At 43.0% G+C, this 25,296-nt stretch overlaps 3 protein-coding genes across 4 annotated transcripts; 2 read left to right on the top strand and 1 right to left on the bottom strand.

The window, feature by feature from the left end:
* The first annotated feature begins 1,495 nt into the window (after positions 1 to 1,495).
* LOC128542968 (4-galactosyl-N-acetylglucosaminide 3-alpha-L-fucosyltransferase 9-like) lies at positions 1,496 to 3,827 on the top strand. Of its 2 annotated transcripts, XM_053513226.1 has the most exons (3): positions 1,496 to 1,578; positions 2,157 to 2,357; positions 2,671 to 3,827. In XM_053513226.1, the coding sequence occupies exon 3, from the start codon at positions 2,679 to 2,681 to the stop codon at positions 3,825 to 3,827; it is 1,149 nt and encodes a 382-aa protein (XP_053369201.1). In that variant the 5' UTR covers positions 1,496 to 1,578; positions 2,157 to 2,357; positions 2,671 to 2,678. The 2 variants fall into 2 exon arrangements, with proteins under 2 accessions (XP_053369201.1, XP_053369192.1); XM_053513217.1 differs by lacking the exon at positions 1,496 to 1,578 and adding an exon at positions 1,890 to 2,012 and having other exon boundaries at positions 2,157 to 3,827.
* Positions 3,828 to 6,145: 2,318 nt separating this feature from the next.
* msto1 (misato mitochondrial distribution and morphology regulator 1) lies at positions 6,146 to 13,510 on the bottom strand. Its single transcript, XM_053513047.1, has 14 exons — positions 13,318 to 13,510; positions 12,895 to 13,024; positions 12,629 to 12,698; positions 12,459 to 12,534; positions 12,165 to 12,237; positions 11,652 to 11,805; positions 11,414 to 11,528; positions 10,842 to 10,976; positions 10,496 to 10,648; positions 9,945 to 10,076; positions 9,670 to 9,854; positions 9,229 to 9,333; positions 9,025 to 9,134; positions 6,146 to 6,809 (listed from the first exon to the last, which is right to left on the bottom strand). The coding sequence occupies exons 1-14, from the start codon at positions 13,399 to 13,401 to the stop codon at positions 6,553 to 6,555; spliced, it is 1,779 nt and encodes a 592-aa protein (XP_053369022.1). The 5' UTR covers positions 13,402 to 13,510; the 3' UTR covers positions 6,146 to 6,552.
* A 1,449-nt stretch (positions 13,511 to 14,959) lies between these two features.
* On the top strand, positions 14,960 to 24,647 carry tmem79a (transmembrane protein 79a). Its single transcript, XM_053485889.1, has 5 exons — positions 14,960 to 14,975; positions 21,033 to 21,619; positions 23,302 to 23,490; positions 23,710 to 23,932; positions 24,058 to 24,647. Exons 2-5 carry the CDS (start codon positions 21,247 to 21,249, stop codon positions 24,248 to 24,250), a joined length of 978 nt encoding a protein of 325 aa, XP_053341864.1. The 5' UTR covers positions 14,960 to 14,975; positions 21,033 to 21,246; the 3' UTR covers positions 24,251 to 24,647.
* The last annotated feature ends 649 nt before the right edge of the window (positions 24,648 to 25,296 follow it).

Consider the following 25,296-nt stretch of genomic DNA (forward strand, 5'->3'; position numbering starts at 1 on the left):
AGAGACCACACGGGGCATCCATGAGACAAGTTCTTCAGACAGAAAAGAAACACCAGGACAAGTCAGACAGGAACGACACGTGTAGTAGACAGGGAGAGGGAGAAAGATAGGAAGAGGAGAAGAGGAAGCAGAAGAGAAGAAGAGGAGAGATAACAGTTAGGTCTGGTCACAGTCACACAATGTATAATGTGAATGTATATTAACTGTACAGTGCAAGCAGAGACTCCGGCAGGACTAACTATGACATCATAACTAAAAGGGAGGAGCCAGAAGGAAACACAAACATGAGGGCTTCCTGACATGTAAAGCAAACAATCACCTCACCGTCAGCAAACCTGAGTGATCAATGAGAGTGAGGAAGACAGCATCCAAACATACCAGTTCACCATAATACCCTACATCCATGAGTCCCCCAGATCTGCTCCTTTACCTATGGCAAATCTATTTATAAAAATGCTTGGCTAAATAAATAGGTTTTTAGCCTGGACTTAAACACTGAGACTGTGTCTGAGTCCCGAACACTATTTGGAAGACTATTCCATAACTTTGGGCCTTTGTAAGAAAAAGCTCTGCCCCCAGCTGTATTTTTCATAATACGCGGTACTGACAAGCAGCCTGCATCCTTTGATCGAAGTAGGCGTGGCGGATCGTAAGACACTAGCAGTTCGCTCAGGTACTGCGGCGCGAGACCATTTAATGCTTTATATGTCAAGAGTAGTATTTTAAAATCAATGCGAAATTTCACCGGGAGCCAATGGAGTGAAGATAAGATAGGGGTGATGTGCTCATATCTTCTGGTTCTGGTGAGGACTCTCGCTGCTGCATTCTGGACTAGCTGAAGCTTATTTATGCATCTAGCTGAACAACCAGACAGTAAGGCATTACAATAGTCCAACCTAGAGGTGATAAAAGCATGAACTAGTTTTTCTGCATCGTTTAGCGACAATAAATGTTCTATCTTGGCAATATTTCTGAGGTGAAAGAATGCTATCCTGGTAATATTATCTACATGAGCTTCAAATGAAAGGCTGGAATCAATAATCACACCGAGGTCTTTCACTGTTGCATTTGATGGAACAGAAAGGCCATCTAAAGTTACGGTGTGATCTAAAATTTTACTCCTAGCTGTATGCGGTCCTATGACTAGAACTTCTGTCTTATCCGGATTAAGCAGGAGAGATTAAGGAGAGGGCTGTACCCTTAATTCCTACTACATTTTCTAATCTGTGAAGAAGAATAGCGTAATCAATGGTGTCAAAAGCTGCACTGAGGTCGAGTAATACAAGCATAGTTACACAACCCTGATCAGAGGCCAATAGGAGGTCATTTACTACTTTAACGAGTGCTGTTTCTGTGCTGTGATGAGGCCTAGGATTATAGCGGTCTGAACCTCGGTCCTGATGACGCAACATACAGCACACACACAGTAGGCGTGACTCAAACTGATCAAACAGGTTAGGATGGTTTAGAGTCAAAGAATCTGTCAGAATGAACTCTGAGGACTAACGAGGTGCCGTCGCATTGTTCTTCTTCAGGAGTTACAGTGGACGAGCCATAAAACATTTATTTACAACACAGGTGAGTTGGTTTGTTTTTAAGATTTACAAGCAGGTTTGATTTTAAGCAATCAATTGTTTGCTTTTACCACAACTAAACTATTATATTGTCTCTTAAAGGGAAATATGGACAGAACCCCAGATCAGATAGTTTACTGGACTTGAACAAGTCATTACTTTAAATTTAAAATCACTGACAGCAGGGAAAAATAGTTTAAATAGAATCTTAAGTTTTATCTTTTTCTAAGTTAATATTCTACACACACACACACACACCCCATGGCTCGTTCTTTAGGTTTGAAGGTTTTTAGGGTAGCTTCAACTTGCCATTAGCGTTACCTGATGAACAAGTCTTTTCCACGCATGTGTGTGTAGTCCAGGTGCCACTGCCTGAGGCCGGTTACTGAGTGAGTCAAGGCTGAACGAGCTAGATGATATTTAATGCCTATCCATACTGTACGTACTCTAGATTACAGGTCTGCTTAAACAGTTTATGATCCAGTATGGGCCAAGTTCATTTAAACTGTATTTGTTGTTGCATTTGTTCACATTTCATCAGAAGTAGTGATGTGTCCCTTTCTTTGTGGTTTTTTATTTAAGGTTATCGACCGCTCCAGTTGGACCACTCCAGGGTTGATCCACGTGTCCCCTGTATTTGGCTGATGGCTTTTTTCGAGTTTGAAGCAGAAGTTGATGTGCTAATTCTCATATAACTCGACACCCACTAACCTCTCAGCTCTAATCACACCCGGCACCACACCCAATCCCTCCCATCCTCCAGCTATTCACTCTATGGCAAACGTAAATATATTATACGTCAGAGAAAAACACAACAAAACTTAAACGTGAACTAATTGTCTACTCAAAGTTAACCACAATTCCTCCCAAATTATACTTAAAAGCATACCAGTATATACTTATAAAGTATAACGGTATAGCAACATGCATTGAAATAGTACAATTAAACAGATACTAGTACTAAATTTATATTAGTGTACTTAGCACATAAACTATATTTGGGGATTAAACTTGAAGTTTACTGATAAAACCAACTTTAAATGTAGTTTTTGTTAAAAACGAATTTCATGCACTTTATTTCTCTTTTCTCCAAAAGCTAAAAAAATGAAAACCAAACCTTTTCATTGTCTCCTGCTGCCTGTCCTTCTGCTCTTCTGTTTTGGAGGAGTATTCTACACGTACTACAAGCCAATCATCTCTAATGCTCAAGTCTCCACTGAAGAGTGCCTCAATATAGTGAGAAATACATTTATCCAGACCATAAACCAAACCAGCAATCTTAATATTCCACTCAATCAGCAACCACTGGTGACCAAACCAGCTGTCATGGAAGAAAACCAGGAACATCATGCCAATGACATCATCATGTTAATGTGGTCATGGCCATTTTCAGTTGTGTTTAATGGAACCACCTGTAGTTCACAGTTTGGGATTAAAGGATGTCAAATTACAGATGACAGAAGCCAGTATGACGAAGCCCATGGTGTTATGTTTCATCACAGAGATATCAGTGGTGAGCTCACAAACTTGCACAACATGCCACGCCATCCACATCAAAAGTGGGTGTGGTTGAACATGGAGTCCCCTAGTAATGCACAAAAATTGCCTGGGCTTGATGGCTTGTTCAATCTGACATCAAATTATCGGAGAGATTCGGATGTCTGGGTGCCTGTTGGAAAAGTTGTAGAAATACCCGAAAAGGACAAAACCTTTGAAATACCACCCAAAGACAAACTAGTCTGCTGGATCGTCAGTAACTGGAACCCCAACTTTGAGAGGGTGAAATATTTCAATGAACTGAGCAAACACATCAAAATAGAGGCTTACGGCAGCGCCTTTAACAGGCGCATTAACAAAGAGGATTATATTAAGACTGTAACAGCCTGTAAATTTTACCTAGGGTTTGAAAACTCTGTCCATAAAGACTACTTCACGGAGAAGGTGTTTAAACCTCTAATGTTTGGCACGGTCCCTGTGGTTCTCGGTACATCCAGGGAGAACTATGAGCAGTTTATACCAGCAGATTTATTCATTCATGTAGACGATTTCAAATCTCCCCAGGAACTGGCAGAACATCTCACATTCCTGGACAAGAACCTGAAGGTGTATGAGCAGTACTTCAACTGGAGAAGACACTTCATAGCTACACATTCAGTTTTTGCTATAGAACAAACATGCAGAAGTTGTGAATATATAAGGAACTATAAGGGCTACCAAGTTTTTAAAGATCTCACTAAATGGTATTGGGGTTAACAAGCCTTTACACCATCATGAGTGGGATAGCGATGGGCTTCTGATTGGAAAAATTCCAACATTCTTTTAAAGGTATTTCCAGACAAAGACACTTGATCCATTTTTATTTCCAGTCAATGTAACAAACAATAATGCCTGCACTAAGAGAGGTTTGTCATCAAGGCTTTACTGGTGCTTGGCTTTTACCTCCTGAGCCTCTAAAACATGTTCATCATGTGCTGATAAAGATCCACATCTGTGCGATCGGGGTCATATTTGCACAATACAATTATTTGTCCTGTAATGTGAGAATGGGGTTTGGTCTCAATCCTGAGCCCAGCCTTCTGTCTGTGCGGAATGTCAGGTGTCTAGTTACTGAACCTGTGCACATATCGCAGTTCCTATAGTTCTTTTTAAGCTAATCAAATATATAGCACCTGTGCATTATTAATTTTTTGTTTAGATTGCACAGATTGTGATTTCTTTTCCTCTTTAAATATATAATGTATACAACCTTGCAAAGCCAAACACTCTCAAGGCACCTCCACAACACCACCAGGAAATACACGGGAGACACGAATCAAGACCTACACACATGTAAAAATAAACTTTTACTTCTCTTGTTGTTAATTAACTAGACAAACACGTCTTAAACAAGATTTCACATCCTGAACAACAATAGAAAAACACAATCTGCTTAAATTAATACTACACAAACTTTATATGTTCTCATGTTTATTGAACATAACGTAAACATTCACAGGTTGCACATTTCTCATCATGGTGTATACTTCGTAATAAATTGCACTTTTTTTGGTTTGTGTTTACACATTGCTCACAGCTGTCATTTACCCTGTATAATGTTTACACTCAACACCTCATGCACTTCTATCCTGTTTAGCAACCTCGTAAATATTGTACGTTTTCCAGCTTAATGTTCTTTATATTTTTCTTTTCTTTTATATCAGACTGTGTATGGCTGTGTGTGTGGCAAATAAAAATGTCATTTAAATTGCATGGTAAAAAGAAATGAACAGTAAAAGCAGAGCTATGTTTAATAGCAAAAGTGAATTTAAAGAAGAGCATTTCCATACACACACACAATGTGATGAGAACTTACAGGATTGGGTCTTACCTATGTGTCCATAAGAAAAGCACTAGTTAGTGAGACTTATCAGAAAAAGGCCTTCAGTTTGCTAGAGAGCATAAAAACTGGAGTTCGACGTGATGGATGACAGCGAGATTCTGGGAGCTACCCGACTACATCTACACTTTTTCATGAACTAAAAATCCTCACGATCTTTGATTTCAATGTATATGTCATACTGTATGTATATTCGTTTATAAATGCATTGTGGTATTTTTCCCAGGGATTGTTTCTCACCTCTAATGTTACGACACATCGGCTTTTTCTCTGGTTCAATATAGGAAGAAAATGGGCCCAAATATCATCTCTTCTCTTTTACCCGAGTGACACTGCTGTGATAATAAGTTAAAGACTACTGAGCGTGTAACGTCCCATCACTGACCCGGGAAACACCGCCGCTAAACAAAAGCCAGTTGTCGAGCCAATCTACACTTTACTTATAGGATCTCTGCCAGTGTACAAAGATACAATACTGGAGATTAGAAAAATTATAAAATAACACGTATGGCATTTGTTAATTATGTAACAAGAATAACAGAAACAGTCAGTTTCTAGAACAGTTCTCACAAGAACAGTATTGTGTCGAGTGCATTTCTGAAACCCATCATGATGAAACTTTCTCTCATGAAGACCTTCCCAGGAAAACAAGACCAACACTAAACTCTGCTGCAGAGAAGAAGTTCATTTAGAGTCACCAGCCTCAGAAATCACCAATTAACAACCAGCACCTCAGATTAGAGCCGTTATGAAGCTTTACAGAGCAGAAGGAGCAGATATACATCTCAATATCAACTGTTCAGAGGAGATTAGTGTGTGTTTGGATAAACGTCTTCAGTATTGTTTTATAGTGTAGAAAGAATTAAACATCAGGAACGAGCATGGAGTTAGAATAAGGGGTGTACAAACTTTTGACTAGGACTGTGTAATGGTTCACTAATACAACACAGTGTTTGGTTATAAGGAAGAGTTACTGGTTAAAAATGGTAAGTATTTGTGGAAAACAGTGATCAGGTGTCTTCACTGCTCCGCCCCAATCCCGCCCTACTGACTGTACATCACATTCCAACAGTCACATGACCCAGAGTGCAGCACTGAACACAAAACTGGATGACGTTATATTACATTATTATTATATTGTATTGATAACGTGTAAGACTTCTCCATCTTCAGAATAAACTGCACTGCAACACTGTTTATTAGGAAATGTATTATGACATTCATAACCGTTTCATGTTAATACAAGGCTATGTACACAAAGTCTTTTTTGCATGATAGATTTAGTTTCAGTTGATGTTTAAAGCACTGGGCTTTTCTTTAGATCAAAGCGAGCTTGGTTACACACTCATGGACCACGACAGTGAGGTTCTCCGCCGTCAGCTGGTATCTCACTCCTGACCAAACATCGAAGACTTTTATACACTACAGTTTTCTCTTTGAACAAATTAAAGAGAACCTTCACCGTAAATCTTTCTCTCTTCTCATCTACACCGCGGTTCCTCCAGCTCACCCTCTTCCTTCTCCATTTCTCACTCGAGTCATGATTCAGTGCCTCGATGTGAACGAACTTTAACCTTCTTCTACGAAATCGTTCATACAGAGCTAATCGTCATCCTCATCGTCAGATGAAGAGCGCAGCGTACCCCCGCTGTCGTCACGGTAACGGTGCGCGAGCGTCCGGAGCTGCTCGAGGCTCTCGGTGATGTCGGCTTGATCCACGTGAGACAGGAAACTGGGAGCAACGCGGCGTAAATCGAGAGCGCCGCAGGACTTCTGCAGCTCGGCCAAGTAAGGAGACATCGATGTACTGGACTGTAAACTCGACAGCACGGGAAGAGACATCACCGGCACGGGAGCTCCTGCAAAACATACAGCACAGAGGAATCAATACCTCTACAGTCTAATTACTACTGCAGGAAAAAAAAGGGTAACACTGGACGCACAGTACGAGTCAGACTGATGATGTCACTTTCTAAACACGTGTCTCTCATGTCTGAGGAGAACCGAGCCCGAGTTCACCTTAATGTGTTCATCTTGGTGCACTGACGCCTGGTTACAGTACAGTGTTTTCACATTACTTAAACACAGCGTACTTCCCAATCAGATGTCCTGGGAGACGTGTCCGAGGGCCTGGTGTGAGACGAGCCTCGGTCTACTACAGTGTGATGATCTTATCCTGCAGTGGACCATCTAAACTTCACACAGTACACCGAAGACTAGAGCCTTCCTCAGCAGCCTTTGGTGAACTCGTACCCTTGTGCTATAGTGAGTGGGCTGACGTGTGGACTCTTGGTGTGTCTAATCTAATCATCACCGATCCAGAGGGTCTAATCTAATCTAATCATCACCGATCCAGAGGGTCTAATCTAATCATCAACAATCCAGAGTGTCTAATCTAATCTAATCATTACTGTCTAAGAGTGGCTAATCTAATCATCTCCGATCCAAAGTGTCTAATCTAATCTAATCATCAATCCAGAGTGTCTAATCTAATCATCACCAGTACAGAGTGTCTAATCTAATCATCACTGATACAGAGTGTCTAATCTAAGCATCACCGATACAGTGTCTAATCATCAGTAATCATCACGGTCATCCAATCTAATCTTTTTTACTATGTCACTAATACAGAGTGTCTAATCAAATCTAATCATCACCGGTACAGAGTGTCTAATCTAATCATTACTGATACAGAGTGGCTAATCTAATCATCACCGATCCAGAGTGGCTAATCTAATCTAATCACCGATCCGGAGTGTCTAATCTAATTATTACTGATACAGAGTGTCTAATCTAATCATCACCCATCCAGAGTGTCTAATCTAATCATCACCCATCCAGAGTGTCTAATCTAATCTAATCATCACCGATCCAGAGTGGCTAATCTAATCTTATCACCGATCCAGAGTGGCTAATCTAATCTAATCACCGATCCAGAGTGTCTAATCTAATTATTACTGATACAGAGTGTCTAATCTAATTATTACTGATACAGAGTGTCTAATCTAATCATCACCCATCCAGAGTGTCTAATCTAATCTAATCATCACCGATCCAGAGTGTCTAATCTAAGCATCACTGATACAGTGTCTAATCATCAGTCTGTCATCCAATCTAATCCTTTTTACTATGTCACTAATACAGAGTGTCTAATCTAATCATCACCGATCCAGAGTGTCTAATGTAATCATCACTGATACAAAGTGCCTAATCTAATCAGGACCGATACAGAGTGTCTAATCTAATCTAATCAGGACCGATACAGAGTGTCTAATCTAATCTAATCAGGACCGATACAGAGTGTCTAATCTAATCTAATCAGGACCGATACAGAGTGTCTAATCTAATCAGCACCGATACAGAGTGTCTATTCTAATCTAACCATCACCGATACAGAGTGTCTAATCTAATCTAACCATCACCGATACAGAGTGTCTAATCTAATCATCACCGATACAGTGTCTAATCATCAGTTATTATCACGGTCATCCAATCATGCCAATCTGTCATCCAATCTAATCCTTTTTACTATGTCACTAATACAGAGTGTCTAATCTAATCATCACCGATCCAGAGTGTCTAATGTAATCAGGACCGATACAGAGTGTCTAATCTAATCTAATCAGGACCGATACAGAGTGTCTAATCTAATCTAATCATCACCGATACAGAGTGTCTAATCTAATCTAATCATCACCGATACAGAGTGTCTAATCTAATCTAATCATCACCGATACAGAGTGTCTAATCTAATCTAATCATCACCGATACAGAGTGTCTAATCTAATCATCACCGATACAGAGTGTCTAATCTAATCATCACCAATAGAGTGTCTAATCATCAAACTAGCTTCGCAACCTCAGTTTTCTTCCGACAAAGAATAAAGAATATCGAACGTTTTATCGAACACATTTTTTATTGATATTGATCACGTGTCTATCGCGATACATATTGTTATAGTTTCATCGCCCATCCCTATGTTATAACACTCACAGTGATCCTGTGTGTTGGTGTTTGACTCACGAGGTGTGTAACGGAGCGGTGGAGTGTACAGTAGTGTTGTTAGGACCTACCCGTAGTGGACCTTTGGTTCTGTATTAAACCCTGAGAGTCGAGTTTCGGACTGAAAATCTGAGGGAAGGGCGGGGTCAGTTTACTGGGAGAGGACAGCAGCTGTACTGCGCTGTGAGACAAACAAAAACACATACGCTCATACAAAACACATCGTATTATTACCTATAATGGATACACACTGAGTGTGTGTGTGTGGTGCTTACAGTGGTGTGGATGGGTAGTGTGTTCTGAGGTACATGTTCAGCACTTCTTCTCCTGACTGAGCACAGTGTAGGATGGAGTGAGGTTCTGTTCCAGGCGCCAGAGAACTGAAAAACATAAAAGGCGATGTGATCACTGCATGGACCTCCGCGGGGACCCGATCTACACCATTCACTGGAATGAGGTTTTCTTTTTAAAAAAAAAATTAAATAGTGTGTGTCGCCATCTACTGGCCATGTTAAACACTCGTGTCTGTGTGTGTGTGTGTGAGAGAAAGATTTTACTAATACGCTTCCTGAAGACTGAATTTAACATTGATTACAAAATCTAAGAAAGTTCTGTTTAAGAGCTGCACTTTATTCCCGCCCCTAACAGGACACGCCCAGCAGAGTCTAAGCCTGTTGTGACTTAAATTTACTACGATCAAGCTCAACACCTCATACCTGACTAGGCTCCGCCCCTCCAGCCCCCGAAGCGTCACCGACTGGCCGAAACATCTCCCCGTGCCCTGCTCGGGGCAGCCCGATAGAGGTCTCCATGGTAACGTGTCACCACAGGAGTTCAGAGCGTCTGGAAGGCGACTGCCGTGCATCATGGGAAACGGAACGGACCCGTACGCGCACACAACCTGAGAACGAACAGACAGACAGGCGATCGGACGGTAGGTCACAAAGGTCCACTGTCTCAGCTTCTATTAGACGACGTTCTACCGTCTCACCTTTCTGCCCGACACGGTGAGAGCGTCCGCCAGCTGCCACATGGGGGCGCTGTTCTGTCTCAGTCTGTAGGGGACAGTCAGAGTGTCCAGAGCTAGAGCTAACACAGAGCCGCTGTGATACCACAGAGACGGCTAGACGGGGGGGGGGGGGAGGTGTGGGGGGTGTTGACAGAGAGACAGAGAGAGAGAGAGAGAGAGAGAAGTATTAGATCGGTACAGACAGACAAGTACATGAATTGGGCCAAGTATTGTCTAAGGATAGGCATCATACACCACACACACACACACGCACACTGCACATAAGAGTACAGCAATGTTATAGTGCACTGATCATCTTAGTTAGAAAAGTGTGTGTTCTGTTCTGTTAATAAGGACAGTGTGAAGACGGGGTTCCTGCTCTGGTGTGTGAGATCCCTTATGGTTCTCCCAGTCTGATTGCTGACCCAGGACCAGTACAGGTCCACCAGGGAGGACAGACAGGTCCTGATCACATGGTCTTAGGAGTCAAAGCTTTTTGAAACACGACTGATAAACATATAAACAGAACTTACGTCATAACTCAGGAGAGGGAAAGTGGTGGGCGGAGCCGGCTTTCTCCCCAACCCGCCCCTCAGGGTCAAAGGGCAGAACATCGAACTGTGATTGGCCATGTGCATCATTCCCAGGGCGCAGTTCATCATGTGATACACCTCCTTAATCGGACTCTGGACAAGAAAGAGAAACAGAGTCAGACAGACAGACAGACAGTCAGACAGACAGCGAGCTAGACACAGTCAGATAGACGGGCAAACAGACAAGACAGCAATGGAGACAGATTACAGACGTAGATATACAGGAGGACAGACAAGTATATCACGAGAAACACACAGACAGACGGACAGTTATGTAATGACCTACTGACTCAGGATGACTGACAGGAGCCACGCCCCATGTCAGGATGCCCCGCCCACTGTAGGAGTCCTGCAGCAGCTCTGTGACCTTTGACCCCAAACCTGAGAACCCATCAGATATATCGCACAGGACCTGGAACCCCTGAAGGAGAGACCGTTGTCATGGTAACACAACACTTTAACTCATCCACACAGAGACCCTGTCTACCACCTGTCTGTCTGTCTGAACAAACGTCTGTCTAACTGTACGTCTTTAAGTGTGTCTGTCTGTCTCGCTCACTACCTACCTGCCTGCCTGTCTGTCTGTCTACCTTGAGAAGATTCCGTCTGTCTACTCGGCTGTAGTCCAACATGGCGCCGGTGAGCTCGGCCGCCCTCACGACCGCTCCGACCTCTTTTACCTGGTTTTAATCTTCTGGACCTTTAAACCAGTAAAATCACCAGCATTGAGTACATGAGGTATTTTAAGCGTCTCGCTGCATATCTGTCTGTCTCATCTCATCCCGCCCGTCTGTCCCTCCCGCCTCATTATTACCCGTCTGTCTGCTCCCTCACCACAGGTGTGATGTGATTGGATACCTGCAGGTAGTCACACTCCTCTATGAAAAAATGCAGTTTGTCCTCCAGCTCCTCTAGCACAGAGCCCTGTAACAGCGCCTCCCCCTGGCCAAACGCCTCCAACCGCGCCGCCTCGCTGTCTCACATACACACACACACACACACACACACACACACACACACACACACAGGTTTAAGTAAGGTTTACAGTCACTGTGTGTGTGTGTGTGTGTGTGTGTGTGTGTGTGTGTGTCCTCACCCATCGTGGTTGTACTGACTGATGATGGATATGGTACGAGGATGGAGGTGGAGCCTCAGGAAGTCTGACCACACCCTCACACTGCCCTCCAGCCTATAGGCTCGCTGCGTTCGCTCCAACCTGCTGTTCACCGTCTCCATGGCAACAGACCCTCCTGTTCCAGTAGCAAGAGTCAACTGTAAACACTGTGTGTGTGTATGAGTGTGAGTGAGACAGTGACAGTGTTGATCAAGTACACATCGTTTAAAATCTAAATCTCTTCCACTATTCACGGTCTGCGTCTGTGTATAGGTTCCTATTTGTCGTTTTTTTAGGCATGTCAGTCCGTCTGTCGACCTGTCTGGCTGTCTGTCTGGCTGTCTGTCTGGCTGTCTGTCTGTCTGGCTGTCTGTCTGGCTGTCTGTCTGGCTGTCTGTCGATCTGTCTGTCGATCTGTCTGTCTGTCTGTCTGTCTGTCTGTCCCTGTGTGCGTCCCTCTGGTTGTGTCTCACACGTCTGTTCCTCACCACTCACCTGAGCAGGAGGAGTGATTTTTGCTTGAAGCAGATGGATTGCTGAAGGTTGGCTCTGCTAACAACTCCTCTGTCTACACACACACACACACACACGCACACACACACACACACAGAACACAAGGAGTGAATGTAAACTAAACAATATCATAAATAAAACATGTGTAAATGAATTAATAAATTAACCTGTCTGTCTCAGCGTCTGTCTGAGCCACAGTTAGTGTTGTCTCTCTGTAGTGAACATACAAGTTACTTTCACATACTTACTGTGTGTGTGTGTGTGTGTGTTACTCACATCCAGGCTGTCAAGTTCCCTCAGGAATGGGTTTCTCTCTGCAGGAGCCTCCACATGAGTATCTAGATCCCCCTGCCTGTAACACACACACACACACACACACACGGTCAGTAAAATAATAACATACACACACACAGGTATGAAAATGAGAAGCAGTGAGACACAGAGACCATGTGAAGGTGCTGTTGTCCTGCTCCGTAGCGTACAGAAGGCCTTCCTGTTTCAGAGTCTGCAGACTTCCTGCGCACACACACACACACACACACACACACACAAGATTATAAACACAGTGTATATAATGTGTGCATGTTTTCACATCACAAACCCTCACGTTAAAAAAAACACACACACACACTCTCTTCACACTCTCACACTGTCACCTGTCATGTGAGACAGACAGACAGGTGTGTGTGTGTGTGTGTGTGTGTGTGTGCACCTTTCAGGTCGAGGGCGATGAGGCGGGGTGTGTAGGTGACGTGCCCCTTCTGGGTGAGACCTTCTCTAAACAGCACATCACTCCGCAGCTCATCTGGTGGAACGTCAGGATCATAACAGAGAGACGCATCCTGAGAGACAGAGAGGGACAGAGCCACAGAGAGAGGGACAGTGAGACTGAGGACTCAGTGACTGATCGGCCAGGTGCTGCTTCAGCCGTCCGTATCTGAGAGTCCAGAGAGCAGCCTGAGAGTTTACATTCAGAGACACGAGGTGAGGAAACTGCACTCAGAGATACTGAGAGGATTACATCACCCTGTAACCAGGCAGGAGACACAGGACAGAGAGAGACTGAAAGAGACAGACAGAGAAACACAGGGCTGAGAGACACAGGACAGACTGAGAGACAGAGAGACTAAGATACCTGTAGGTTCCACCAGTGTGTCCCCACAAAGTTGGAGTAATGTCCGATCTGTAGAGTGAGCACTTCTCTACACACACCGCTCATTCTGCTCTCTCACACACTAACACACACACACACACTGCGCTCTAACTGTAAACACACACACTTGAGTTTTATCAGAGAACACGCACACTGCAGCATGGTGAGGAAAACACACACTCACTTCCGGGTTTGACGTCGTTACGTAGATCCTGCGTATGACGTACACCTATTGTGATTGGTTGGTGAACGACGAGCCCCGCCTCATGCGCGCGATCTAACGATTGGACAGTTGACATGTCGCGATGTCGTGTTGTCATAGCAACCCTGAAACGCCGCGCGCTTGTGTCGTCACCGCTGCAAACGTCACTTCCTGTGAACCTGTTTCTGCTGGAGCTGTGGAAATGTGAACACTACGGAAATTACATGTTAAATATTTACTTATAAATCGTGAATGAAATATTTGATTCATTTTTTACAACACAAGATGTACGAAGATATGGTTATTGTACAGTTTTTATTTTCTCAGCTTCCTAGCCCTCATAAAATAGTAAAGATTTACTGAGGAACTGTTTTATTTTATTTAGTTAACTCTGTATTAAATGAATTGCTGATTTTATTGTGCCGCAATGGCTGATGGGAAACTTTGCAGGTCCACTTCCGGTGAAGTGATGAGTGTACTCTCTTGTTCCCCCACATTTTACTGTTCCCTCTGAGCTCTAACTAATGTTATTATACAATGTTGTGATTTATTAGGTAAAAAAAAAAAAACTTTTTTGTAAAATATTATTTTTAACATCCTACCTGAGAAGAGAGGAGGAGGAGGACTTTGTTCCCTTGGGTGATATGTAGAAGTGGAACCCTGAAGGGAGGTTTGTGGGGAGAGACAATGTCCCTGTACGCGTCTCAGAACCTCTTAGTGCGGTCACAAGACCAATAAACAGGGTTAATAAAGCTCCTGATACAGTAGGTGTGGGATACGGGGTTTATTTAGAAAGTGTTTCCACTTGGTTTTAAGTGTATTGTTAAGAGTAGAGACACCCAGGACATCCAGGTCTACCAGGACATGATTTTCATAAGTCTCACTCACTCACTCATCACCTGATGAGGGTACACCCTGGACGGGGTGCCGATCCATTGCCGGGTGCACACACACACACACACACACACACACAGACCCAGAGATGGGAATTGAACCTGGACCATGGAGGTGCTGACCACGACACCACCGCACCGCCCTTTTGGATATTATATTATATTATATTATATAAAATTTAAGTATTATTGTCACATACACATTATGATAAGCAGTGAAATGCTTAAACACCATCTAAAAAAAGAAAAGATAGATAGATTTCCTATCATTTTTATTTATATTTATATATGTACGATAAACATAATTAACACACATACACACACAGAGCTCCACAGGGTTTGTTTGTTTGTTTATTGATTGATTACATCCTCAGCCTTTGTGTTCTTTGGAAACCACGTGACCTTTAGGCTCAAACACACCCTGACTGTCAGTGACGGGATTTACCTGACACACCTGTGTGACTTCAGCATCAACCAATCAGCAGAGGAGGGAACACACACACACACACACACACACACTGAGTGGACAGAACACACAGACTCAGGTAAGAACAGTGCTTTAGATGTATAGTTTAGATTAAAATACAGATTAATATGATATACACACATACTGTCTGTCTGTCCCTTCTTCTATATTACTGTCCATCTATTTGCCTATTTATTTACTGTCCGTCCCTAGGAGAAGCCTTTAACATACCTGTATCTGTCTTTTTTCTTCTGTCTCCTGTCGTCTCTCTGTCTCTCTGTTCAATCTATCTTTCTTTCGTGATTATAAAGACCCAGGATCAGGTGACCTTTATTGTTCAGGATCAGAGAGGACAGGGTGTGATGTGGTGGAATGCACACGGTATACAGTATATGATGAGATGTATATCTGTGTGTGTGTGTGTGTGTGTAAACACTGACGGGAATAAAGCCCTCACTGCAGATGAGTGATGAGTGAATAGTTCAGGGACGAGAGCAGTGGAGTGAGAGAAGAACCTGGTGGACCTGCTCAAACTTCTCCTGTGTCAGTGTTTGGTTACTAGTTTAGAAACCTTGCGTTGATGTCACACACAAACACCTCACTCAGGTTCACCTGAACCTCCGTCACACACGGTCACAGCGAAACTGACACTGGATGAGGATAGGCTGTTCGTGGTGGTGGTGGTGTGTGTGTGTGTGTGTGTGTGTGTGTGTGTGGGATGTGAAGTGGAGAAACGTGAAAAACTGCATTCTTAAACTTCAGTGAGAGAGAGAGAGAGAAGGCAAACCCCACATCACTGTGATTCCTCCATGGACGTCCTCCACTTCACACGAGCCATAGACGTCTGTCTGTCTGTCTGTCTGACTGTCTGTTTGTCTGAGTGGAGAGAAAACATCATGGGAAAACACAGAGCACCAGGTGTGTGTGTGTGTGTGTGTGTGTGTGTGTGTGTACCTGTATGGTGTAGACAGACTAACTAAGTACATTTACTTCACTGTCCTTGAGTCTAGTTTTCATGTAACTGTACTTTACTCGAGGATACTTTTAACTTTTACTCCACTTCACTGTACAACAAATTATCTGCTCTTCTTCTTCATAAACTTCTACATACTGTAGCGCTGCGTTACGTAAACACACTGGTGTGTAATGTTAACGCTGTAACATGCTCCACCTGCTGGTTATTATGTGTAATTGCATGATTTGTCTTCCCTTTGTGAAACGCTCGGTCATGTAGCAGGTGTGTGAAATCAGAAACAGGGAAGGTTCAGACACGGATGAAAACACAGACATAGAGAGAGAGAGCGGGAGACGGTACAGTGAGGAATCGCTCAGTATTTTCAACACTGAATTTTGAGGTGAGAAATGTAAATGAGGGACTTTTACGTTTGCTTGAGTGACTTGCAAGACTATGCAAGCTGGAGCTGACATCTTGCTGACAAAGATGGCGCCTGTGTCGGCATGCCGTCTATTGCTTTCCTGCCTGATAGTATGGTTGAGTGCGTTGTGTTTAAGCTATGGCGCCCTTATAGTCTATGATCGTCAGTCCCTTTTGGATATTCGATCAACATTTTTAAAATTTTATAAGTCGGACATGGAGTGTGTTTTTAACAAACAGTATAAGTACTTTAAAACAGACATTCCGGACTGTATCCGTCGCTGGCCTTTGAATATTACACGGAGGAAACGCAAGAGGAAACGTGGGTGTCGGGGAGGATTTGCGATCAAGTTAAAAGCCCGTCTGCATGCGGGTTATACTCCAAGCTCGTTTCCCGAGCCGCGATATGGAGGCTCTCTGGTTTGGTGTCTTGTAGATCAGGCGCACCAGTGGCTCCGATGTGTCCTCCCCCTGTCCTCATCCTCTTCCCCCCAGCGTGGAGTCCCTCGGATCGGCCGACATTTCAGGAGAACTGGCGCTGCTTCTGGCGTGCTACGGCCGCTGTGTAGAGCCTCTTTCTTATCCGGCGCTGCTCCTCCACCTAAGATGGGTTTAATCAATGCTCGTTCAGCAGTAAATAAGACATTTTTGCTGAATGACTTTTTTTCCACACAAAGTCTAGATTTTATGTTCATTACTGAATTATGGATTAAGCATGGTGATCTCATTTCCTTCTCTGAACTGGTCCCGGTTGACTGTACGTTTTTTAACTCCCCCCGTCAAAACAGACGTGGGGGTGGGTTAGTAACTGTTATGAAAAACTCTTATCGTGCGCAGTGTTCCTCTATCTCCCCGGATATTTATACCAGCTTTGAAGCCCAACTTATCCACCTTGACTGGAACGGTCCTATTTGCCTAGGGCTGATTTACCATCCCCCACACTCAGATAAGGACTTTCTTCAGCAATTCACCGACTTCATTGGTAATATTGTCACCAAATTTGATCGTTTCTTATTGCTGGGTGATTTTAACGTTTATGGTTGCTGTCAGTCAAACCCTCTTTCGAGGGATTTTCTTAATTTAATTGAGGCTTTTAACCTGATACAGTGGGTTAAAGGTCCCACTCATATTTATGGACATACTCTGGACCTTATCCTCTCTCATCGAGTTGATATTACTGATGTTATTGTTTCTGATTATATGCTCTCTGATCATAAGCCTGTTTTATTTTCCATGTGTCTTCCAAGCCCTTCTCTTGCTTCTTCCAAAGTGACATCTCTGTCTAGGGTTTATTCCCCTCAGTTCAACATCAAGTTTAGTCAGTGTTTCACAAAGTCTTGCTCCCATCTACTCTTGGACTCCCCATTATCAGACTTGGATGCGGACGAACATCTCAGTCTGTTACAAGATGCCTGGCTTATTGTAATGGATGAAATTGCCCCTCTGAAGCCTCTTAAGCTCAAACCTAAATCTGAAGTGTGGCATACCACTGAGACACGGCTACTGAGACAGACTTGTAGAAAGGCTAAGGGAAAGTGGAAAAAAGACAACTTAAACATTTCTTTACAGCTGTTCAAAGATGGTTTATCGGCTTATCAGAGAGCCGCCAAATCAGCTAAGGCGACCTATTTTTCTAAGTTAATTTTACATAATCAGTCTAGACCTAAGGTGCTGTTTTCTGTTATTAACTCTTTTGTCAATCCCCCGGTTAACTCTGTGTCAGTTGCCTCTGTCGCCCTTTGTGAAAGCTTCTCAAGGTTTTTTAAAGACAAAGTAAGCTCTGGGAGCTTATATTTTATCTACCAAGCAGCCTGTTCCCCTGCCGTTGTCTGCATCCTGGAAGGTTTTTGAACCAGTTTCTATTCAGTCACTTAAAGATACTCTTGCTAAACTGAAACCATCTTTTTCTCCATATGATGCTATTCATCCTAGCTTTTTAAGACAAATCATTGATTCGGTTGGACCAGGCCTAGTGTCCTTTTTTAATAAATGTCTCTCAACAGGCGTGGTTCCTACTAATTTGAAAGTGGCTACTATCACTCCTCTCCTCAAGAAGCCCTCACTCGATCCGTCTGTTTTAAAAAATTATCGTCCTATCTCTGTTCTACCATTTGTGTCTAAGGTCTTAGAAAAGATTGTGTTTCTTGAACTCCAATCTTTTCTTGCTTTAAACAGCTTGTTTGAGCATTTTCAATCTGGTTTTAAGGCGGCCCACAGTACTGAATCAGCCCTCTTGAGAGTGCTAAACGACATCCTTTTAGCCACTGATACGGGGGATTCTGTGGTCCTTGTTCTTATAGATTTATCAGCTGCTTTCGACACTATTAGTCATGCAATATTATTACATAGACTAGAGTCTTGGGTGGGTCTCTCTGGCATAGTTTTAAAATGATTTCAGTCATTTTTATCTGAGAGAAAATATGTGGTTAAGATAGGAGATTTTTCCCTGTGGTCTTCCACAAGGCTCTGTGCTGGCTCCTACTCTATTCTCTTTGTACATGCTACCTCTGGCCTCCATTTTTAGGAAACATGGGGTATCTTTCCACTTTTATGCTGACGACACGCAAATCTACTTACCTTTTAAGAAAAATGATGACCTGGCCATGACTACTTTGTTATCCTGCTTAGATGAAGTTAAATCTTGGTTATCTTATAATTTTTTATCCCTAAATGAAAAGAAAACCGAGGTGATAGTCTTTGGCCCTTCGGAACACACGAAGGCTCTTGATCTTAATCTGGGTCCTCTATCAGCCTTTAGATCCTGTCAGGTTCGGAATTTAGGTTTCCTATTAGATGATTAACTAAAACTTGAGAAACAAATCTCTACCTTGATTGGATCTAGCTTTTATCAGCTCCGTACGCTCGCAAAGATCAGACCTTTTCTCACTGATAAGACTCTAGAGATGGCCATTCATGCTTTCATTACAACCCGTCTTGACTATTGTAACTCTCTCTATTATGGTATCTCTAAATCTCAAATCGCCCGTCTTCAACTGGTCCAGAACGCCGCTGCTAAATTTCTCTTGAAAAAGAAAAAAAGGGATCATGTGACTCCGCTTTTGAAAGCCCTTCATTGGCTGCCTGTTCACTTCCGAATTCATTTTAAAATTTTACTATTTGTGTTTAAATCGTTACACCAGCAAGCACCCATTTACTTATCTGAATTGCTGCACCACCATACCCCCCTGAGAAGTTTGAGATCCTGTGACCAGAACCTCCTCTTAATCCCACACTCCAGACTTAAGCGTAGAGGTGACCGTGCTTTTTCGGTTATTGGGCCTCGTCTTTGGAATGACTTGCCAATTGATATCCAAATTTACCTATTTTTAAATCCCTTTTAAAAACCTATTTGTTTTCCATGGCCTACTAGCCGCTACTGTGCCTACTAGTTTTATTAGTTTTGTGTGTATCGTGTATTTTTAGCCTTTTTATGATGTGGATGTACAGCACTTTGGTCAGTCTCGCGGCTGTTTTAAATGTGCTATATAAATGTACTTAAAGTACAGGCTGATATTCAGTCAAATTCTTACACACCTGCCCATGACCTAAAATTTATATTTCTTTGTGATTAAACGAATTTTACCGGAGGGAACAATTAGTTTAAAAAAATAATTTTTCCAATAAAAGTAATAAGAATATGAATTAAAAGAGATTTTTTAAAAATCTGCTTAAAAATTAACAATATTTGTCAGTTTTGGGTGTTTCGCCCGTAATGTGTAAGGCTCGGGTTCGATTCCCAGCCAGTGTCCAAACCCCAGTCACCGACTACACCACCTGTGTCGGATACACTGCCTTGTGTCAGAAGGCACTGGGTGTAAATCCTGTTCCATGTTGTTGTGTGAATCGGATGATCCGCTGTGGCGACCCCTCGCTGGGATCGGCCAAAAGTCCAACAGCAACCAAAACAAAATAGAATTAATCATAGAAATGTATAAAACGTATAAATTATGCAAAAAGCTGTACAGAAGAATAAAGATAAACTCTCTAAGTTTTAGTTTCAGTAATCATTCCATTATTAATCATCTATTAGAACTCGTTCATCAGCGTCGTCAGCCGCAACACCACGATTAACCATGAACTGAAATGTAAATCAGTCTCTGTGTGTGTGTGTGTGTGTGTGTGTGCAGTGACCTCGATGTACAGGGAGGGGGTAGAATTTGATTAATAACGACCAGGTCAGATAGAGCGTGTGGAAGTGAAGCAGACGACAAGACCCAGGACGGGACGGGATCAGGGGAGGCTTTCTAAGGAAGTCTGGTCTGGAAAATCAGCTTGAAGAGGCGGGAAGACGAGGGAGAGTGAGACCTACACGTGCTGCTAATGTAACTACTGGATTCTAAACGCCTTTTAACCAGGAAGAAGAAGAAGAAGAAGTCGAATGGCAATGAAGAAGAACCTGATGGATCCAGAACCGTGCTCTGTCCTTACAGTACATACAGTAGAGACGCGTGTGAGTGTTTCTGTAGACGTGGTCAGAGTAAAATAAAACACTACAGTTCAAGAGTGTGGTTTCACCTGTGAATAGAAATGCTAATATCATGTAAATATCGTACGCAGTAGGTGAGTGTGTATTATCACTCCTGTGTGTGTGTGTGAGAGAGAGAGAGAAAGAGAGAGAGAGAGTAAAAAAACGAGAGAACGATGTAGTCGCGGTGTTTATTCACACACTGATCATTACACCTGTTAATCATTAATTCTCACAGCATGGACTTTGTTTCCTCTCTCTCTCTCTCTCTCTCTCTCTCTGTCCTAAAAAGTCAGTGACTTAAACAGACAAAACCTATGAAGATCCTCCGTTTTGTTGCTGTCCTGTCCTGCACCTGTCCTGTAAAACTGATTAGACAATCCGACGTCTGTTCACATAGAGACAAGAGAAGATAGAGACAAAAGAGAGAGAGAGAGAGAGACTGGCTTTTGTTTGAGCTTTTGTCCTAAAGGAGAAGGAGAGACAGAGAGGATCCACACCCATGCACAGATGGACGAAATAGTGTTTCCAGACCTTCAAGAGGAACCGTCAGGAGAACGAGGGACAGACGAAAGACAGGACTCCGAGGAAGCGGTGAAGGATAGCGAGGAGTGGACGGCGAGTCTGGAGAGCAGGACGGAGAGCGAGAGACAGCTGGACGGAGGACAGGAGAGATGGAGGGATGAAGACGGTTCGCTGGCTGATGATGAAGATGATGGTGATGATAACGACGATGATGATGATGATGATGGACCTCGGATGAGTTTCAGCCCTCTGGTGACAGTTGTGAGGAAAACGGCTGAAAAACAGACGGAGCGGTGTGATGTCAGAGACGGTGATGTCACCACACCCTGGGGAAACACCAAGCAGAGTCCTCAGAGCCGTGAGCAACAACTTCCTGTTTATTCATTCATTCATTTGTGTTTGTTTGTTTGTTTGTTTTTTATTTACATCTAAAGTGCCCTGCAGACCCCTTGACCTTTTCCACATTTTGTCACGTTACAACCACAAACGTAAATGTATCTTATTGGGGTTTTATGTTACACGGAGTGGCAGATAACTGTGAAGTGGAAGGAAAATGATACGTGTGACATGCATTAGTATTCACCCCCCCCGAGACAATACGTTGTTGTTTACTGTATTTACAGCTGCAGGTCTTCGGGGTGCGTCTCAAGCTCAGACGAAGAGCGTCTGTGAGCAGCAGTTTTTACATCTTGCCACAGATTCTACATTGGATTTCGGTCTCTACTGGTCCATTCACATAAATATGCTTTGATCTAAACCCTTCCATTGTAGCTCTGGCTGTGTGTTTAGTTGTTCTGTTGCAAGGTGAAGCTCCGCCCCAGTCTCAGGTTTTTTGCAGACTCTAACAGGTTTTCTTCTACCATTGCCCTGCATTTAGCTCCGTGCATCCTCCCATCAACTCTAACCAGCTTCCCTGCTGAGGGAAAGCATACACACAACATGATGCCACCGCCACCATGTTTCACAGTGTTAGTTTTCCACCACACATAGTGTTTTGTTTTAAGACCAAAAAGTTAAACTTTGGTCTCATTTGACCAGAACACCTTCTTCCACATGTTTGCTGTGCCCCCCACATGGCTTGTCACAAACTGCAAGCAGGACTTCTTATGGCTTTCTTTCAACAATGGCTTTCTTCTCGCCACTCGGCCAGATTTGTGGAGGTCACGACTAATAGTTGTCCTCTGGACAGATTTTCTCACCTGAGCTGTGGATCTCTGCAGCTTCTCCACAGTTCCCATGGTCCTCTTGGCTGCTTCTCTAATTAATGCTCTCCTCACCTGGCCTGTCAGTTAAAGTGGACCCCATGTCTTGGTAGGTCTGCAGTTGTGCTGTTTACATTTTCAGATGATGGATTGAACAGCGCTCAGTAAGATGTTTAAAGCTTGGGATATTTATTTATAACCCAACCCTGCTTTAAACTTCTCCACATCTTTATCCCTGACCTGTCTGGTGTGTTCCTCGGGCTTCATGATGCTGTTTACTAATGTTCTCTAACAAACCTCTGAGGGCTTCACAGAACAGCTGTATTTATACTGAGATTAAATCACACACAGCTGGACTATTTACTAATTAAATTCCACTGGATTTTAGTTAGGGGTGTCAGAGTAAAGGGGGGTGAATACTAATGCACACTACACTGTTCAGAATTTTGTTTGTCAAATATTTTGAAAATCATTAATTCTTTTATTTCCACTTCACAACTGTGAGTCACTTTGTGTCAGTCTGTCACATAAAATCCCAATTATTGTCTTTGTAACGTGACAAAATGTGGAACTGTTCAAGGGGTGTGAATACTTTTGCGAGGCGCTGGAGTTTCTCTATCATTTTTTAAAATCTGTTTTCTCCCCCTCTCTCCCTGTGTCTCTCTCTCTCTCTCCCTCTTTCTGTCTGTCTCTCCCTGTGTCTCTCTCTCTCTCTCTCTCTCTCTCTGTGTGTGTGTTTCTGTCCTTCTCTCTCTTTTTACCTCCCTCTGTGTGTCTCTCTGTCTGTCTCTGTCTCTCTCTCTCTCTCTCTCTGTTTCTGTGTCCCTCTGTCTCTCAGGTAGTTCGTGCTGTGGTGAGTTGATGCGCTCGGTCCTGTCCCTTGTAGCCGGTGCGGTGTTGTTTCCGCTCCTCGTGTGGGGGGGTCACGACCTCTTGCCGTTACACCTCCCCGAGGTCAGCGGCGCCCCCTCCAGGCTGGTGTACACACTGCGCTGTGCGCTCTTTGCCACCTTTCCCATCATACTCGGTCAGTATGTTACATTTAAAACACACACACACACACACACACACACACACACACACACACAAATACAGGATATCTATTAACGTGTGTTTATTGTTGTGATGTTGTCCCTGTTGATCTCAGTCAATTAGAGCAGAAAGATGGATGTTGTGATGCATTATGGGATATGATCTGACCTATCGTGTGTGTGTGTATGTGTGTGTGTGTGTGTGTGTGTTGCAGGTGTGTTAGTACATGGCATTTCCCGTCTAAAGTTCAGTTCCCTGACCCCTCTGGTTGAGGGGAGGCGTGTGAGTCGTCACACACTCGTCCACATCACCTTCGTCCACGACTCGCTCCGTCTCCTCCTGCTCTTCTTCCTGCAGCTCGCCGTCATGGCAACCTACATCCACCCCCCCGCCCTGAAACTCGTCCCGCTGCTCACCATCGTCTTCGTCTTCGGCAGGTCTGTGTCTCTGTGTGTGTGTGTGTGTGTGTGTGTATGCTTTATGTAATTCTTTATGAAGACCTTATTGTGTGTGTGTGTGTGTGGTGTGTGTGTGTGTGTGTGTGTGTGTGCCCCCCCTACAGGTTGATCTACTGGCCGAGTGTGTGTTTCAGCAGCAGCGTGCGTGCCCTAGGCTTCTCTCTCTCCTTCCTGCCCGTTCTCGCTCTGATGGGATTCAACCTCTACTCCATCTGCTCCTCTACCGGAGACGGGGTGGTGTTTGAGGTAGCCCCGCCCACTACAGCCCCGCCCCCTAAACCCAGGTGGTGGGGTTGAACAGTAATCGTGCTAATCAATAAAAACAACTCACTCTGAACTGCAGGGCATTATGGGTGAAACACACACACACACACACACACACTAGAACAGGGACGTGTTCTCCAGCGGTTCTCTCATGTACAAAGCCCTTAAGACTGGACTTCCTGTGTCTTACCCCCACTTCCTGTTCACGCCCCCTGGAGTCGCTGCAGTGATGAGTGTTTAAATCTGTGATCAATTCTTTTAATTCAGAAGTAATTAGATAGATTTAAAAAATATTTATTTATTTATTTATTAATCAGATCTAAAAATTTGTTTTAAAAAGGTTTTTTTTTACTTTAAAATGTGTTTTATTAAAACATTATTGAACTCTTCATGTACTATATACAGGATATAACCAAAAAAACTGGAAAAAGGAAAGAAAAATAGTATGATTTATATTATATTAATGCAATATTCATAATTAATAATAACAATAGCAATAAATTTAGTATTAAAATATTTATACAAGTTTTTCTTTTCCTGAAGTGTGTAAACACATTTTTGACTCTGCATTTAAAACATTAAAAAGACAATAAATATTTTACTTTTCAATAATTTCATCTAAGCTTCCTTGTCTTTCAAAATATTTTTTTAAATATAAAAAATGCAAAACTTTTTAAAATTAAGGAATTAAGTTGTATTGTTGTTGCAGGTTGTGGCGCTGTAATGTAAGATTACTGAACCGTAATTCTGCACTTCACTTCAACTGTAAAGTTATTTATGTGTTTGTTTGTTTTTTGCTATTAAAATGTAAATGTAAATAAAATTTAATGTAAATACATACATTGTATTGTGCAATATTTTTTTTTTACTGCAGATCTCATTTCTGTCCACCAGGTGGCCAATTTAATTTGATTAGAGAATCACTTTTCACTCACCGTCTATACGGCTTTATCCTGTATGCAGGGTCGCGGGGACGGAGCCTATCCCAGGAGGCTTAGGGCACGAGGCGGGCTACACCCTGGACAGGGTGCCAATCCATCACAGGGCACACACACTTACACACACACACTTACACACTA

The sequence above is a fragment of the Clarias gariepinus genome, chromosome 2, assembly GCF_024256425.1.
Source record: "Clarias gariepinus isolate MV-2021 ecotype Netherlands chromosome 2, CGAR_prim_01v2, whole genome shotgun sequence".
NCBI classification, from domain to species: Eukaryota; Metazoa; Chordata; class Actinopteri; order Siluriformes; family Clariidae; genus Clarias; species Clarias gariepinus.

What these genes read in the sequence shown, in the direction of transcription:
- LOC128542968 (XM_053513226.1), top strand. Translation starts at nt 2,679, where the DNA reads ATGAAAACCAAACCTTTTCATTGTCTCCTGCTGCCTGTCCTTCTGCTC.
- msto1 (XM_053513047.1), bottom strand. Translation starts at nt 13,401, where the DNA reads ATGAGCGGTGTGTGTAGAGAAGTGCTCACTCTACAGATCGGACATTAC. An exon ending in CTGTCAGTCATCCTGAGTCA is followed by an intron (nt 10,649 to 10,841) that starts GTAGGTCATTAC and finishes TTTCTTGTCCAG; the next exon opens with AGTCCGATTAAGGAGGTGTA. An exon ending in TCCCTCTCCTGAGTTATGAC is followed by an intron (nt 10,077 to 10,495) that starts GTAAGTTCTGTT and finishes CCCCCCGTCTAG; the next exon opens with CCGTCTCTGTGGTATCACAG.
- tmem79a (XM_053485889.1), top strand. Translation starts at nt 21,247, where the DNA reads ATGGACGAAATAGTGTTTCCAGACCTTCAAGAGGAACCGTCAGGAGAA. An exon ending in CAAGCAGAGTCCTCAGAGCC is followed by an intron (nt 21,620 to 23,301) that starts GTGAGCAACAAC and finishes TCTGTCTCTCAG; the next exon opens with GTAGTTCGTGCTGTGGTGAG. An exon ending in ATCGTCTTCGTCTTCGGCAG is followed by an intron (nt 23,933 to 24,057) that starts GTCTGTGTCTCT and finishes CCCCCCCTACAG; the next exon opens with GTTGATCTACTGGCCGAGTG.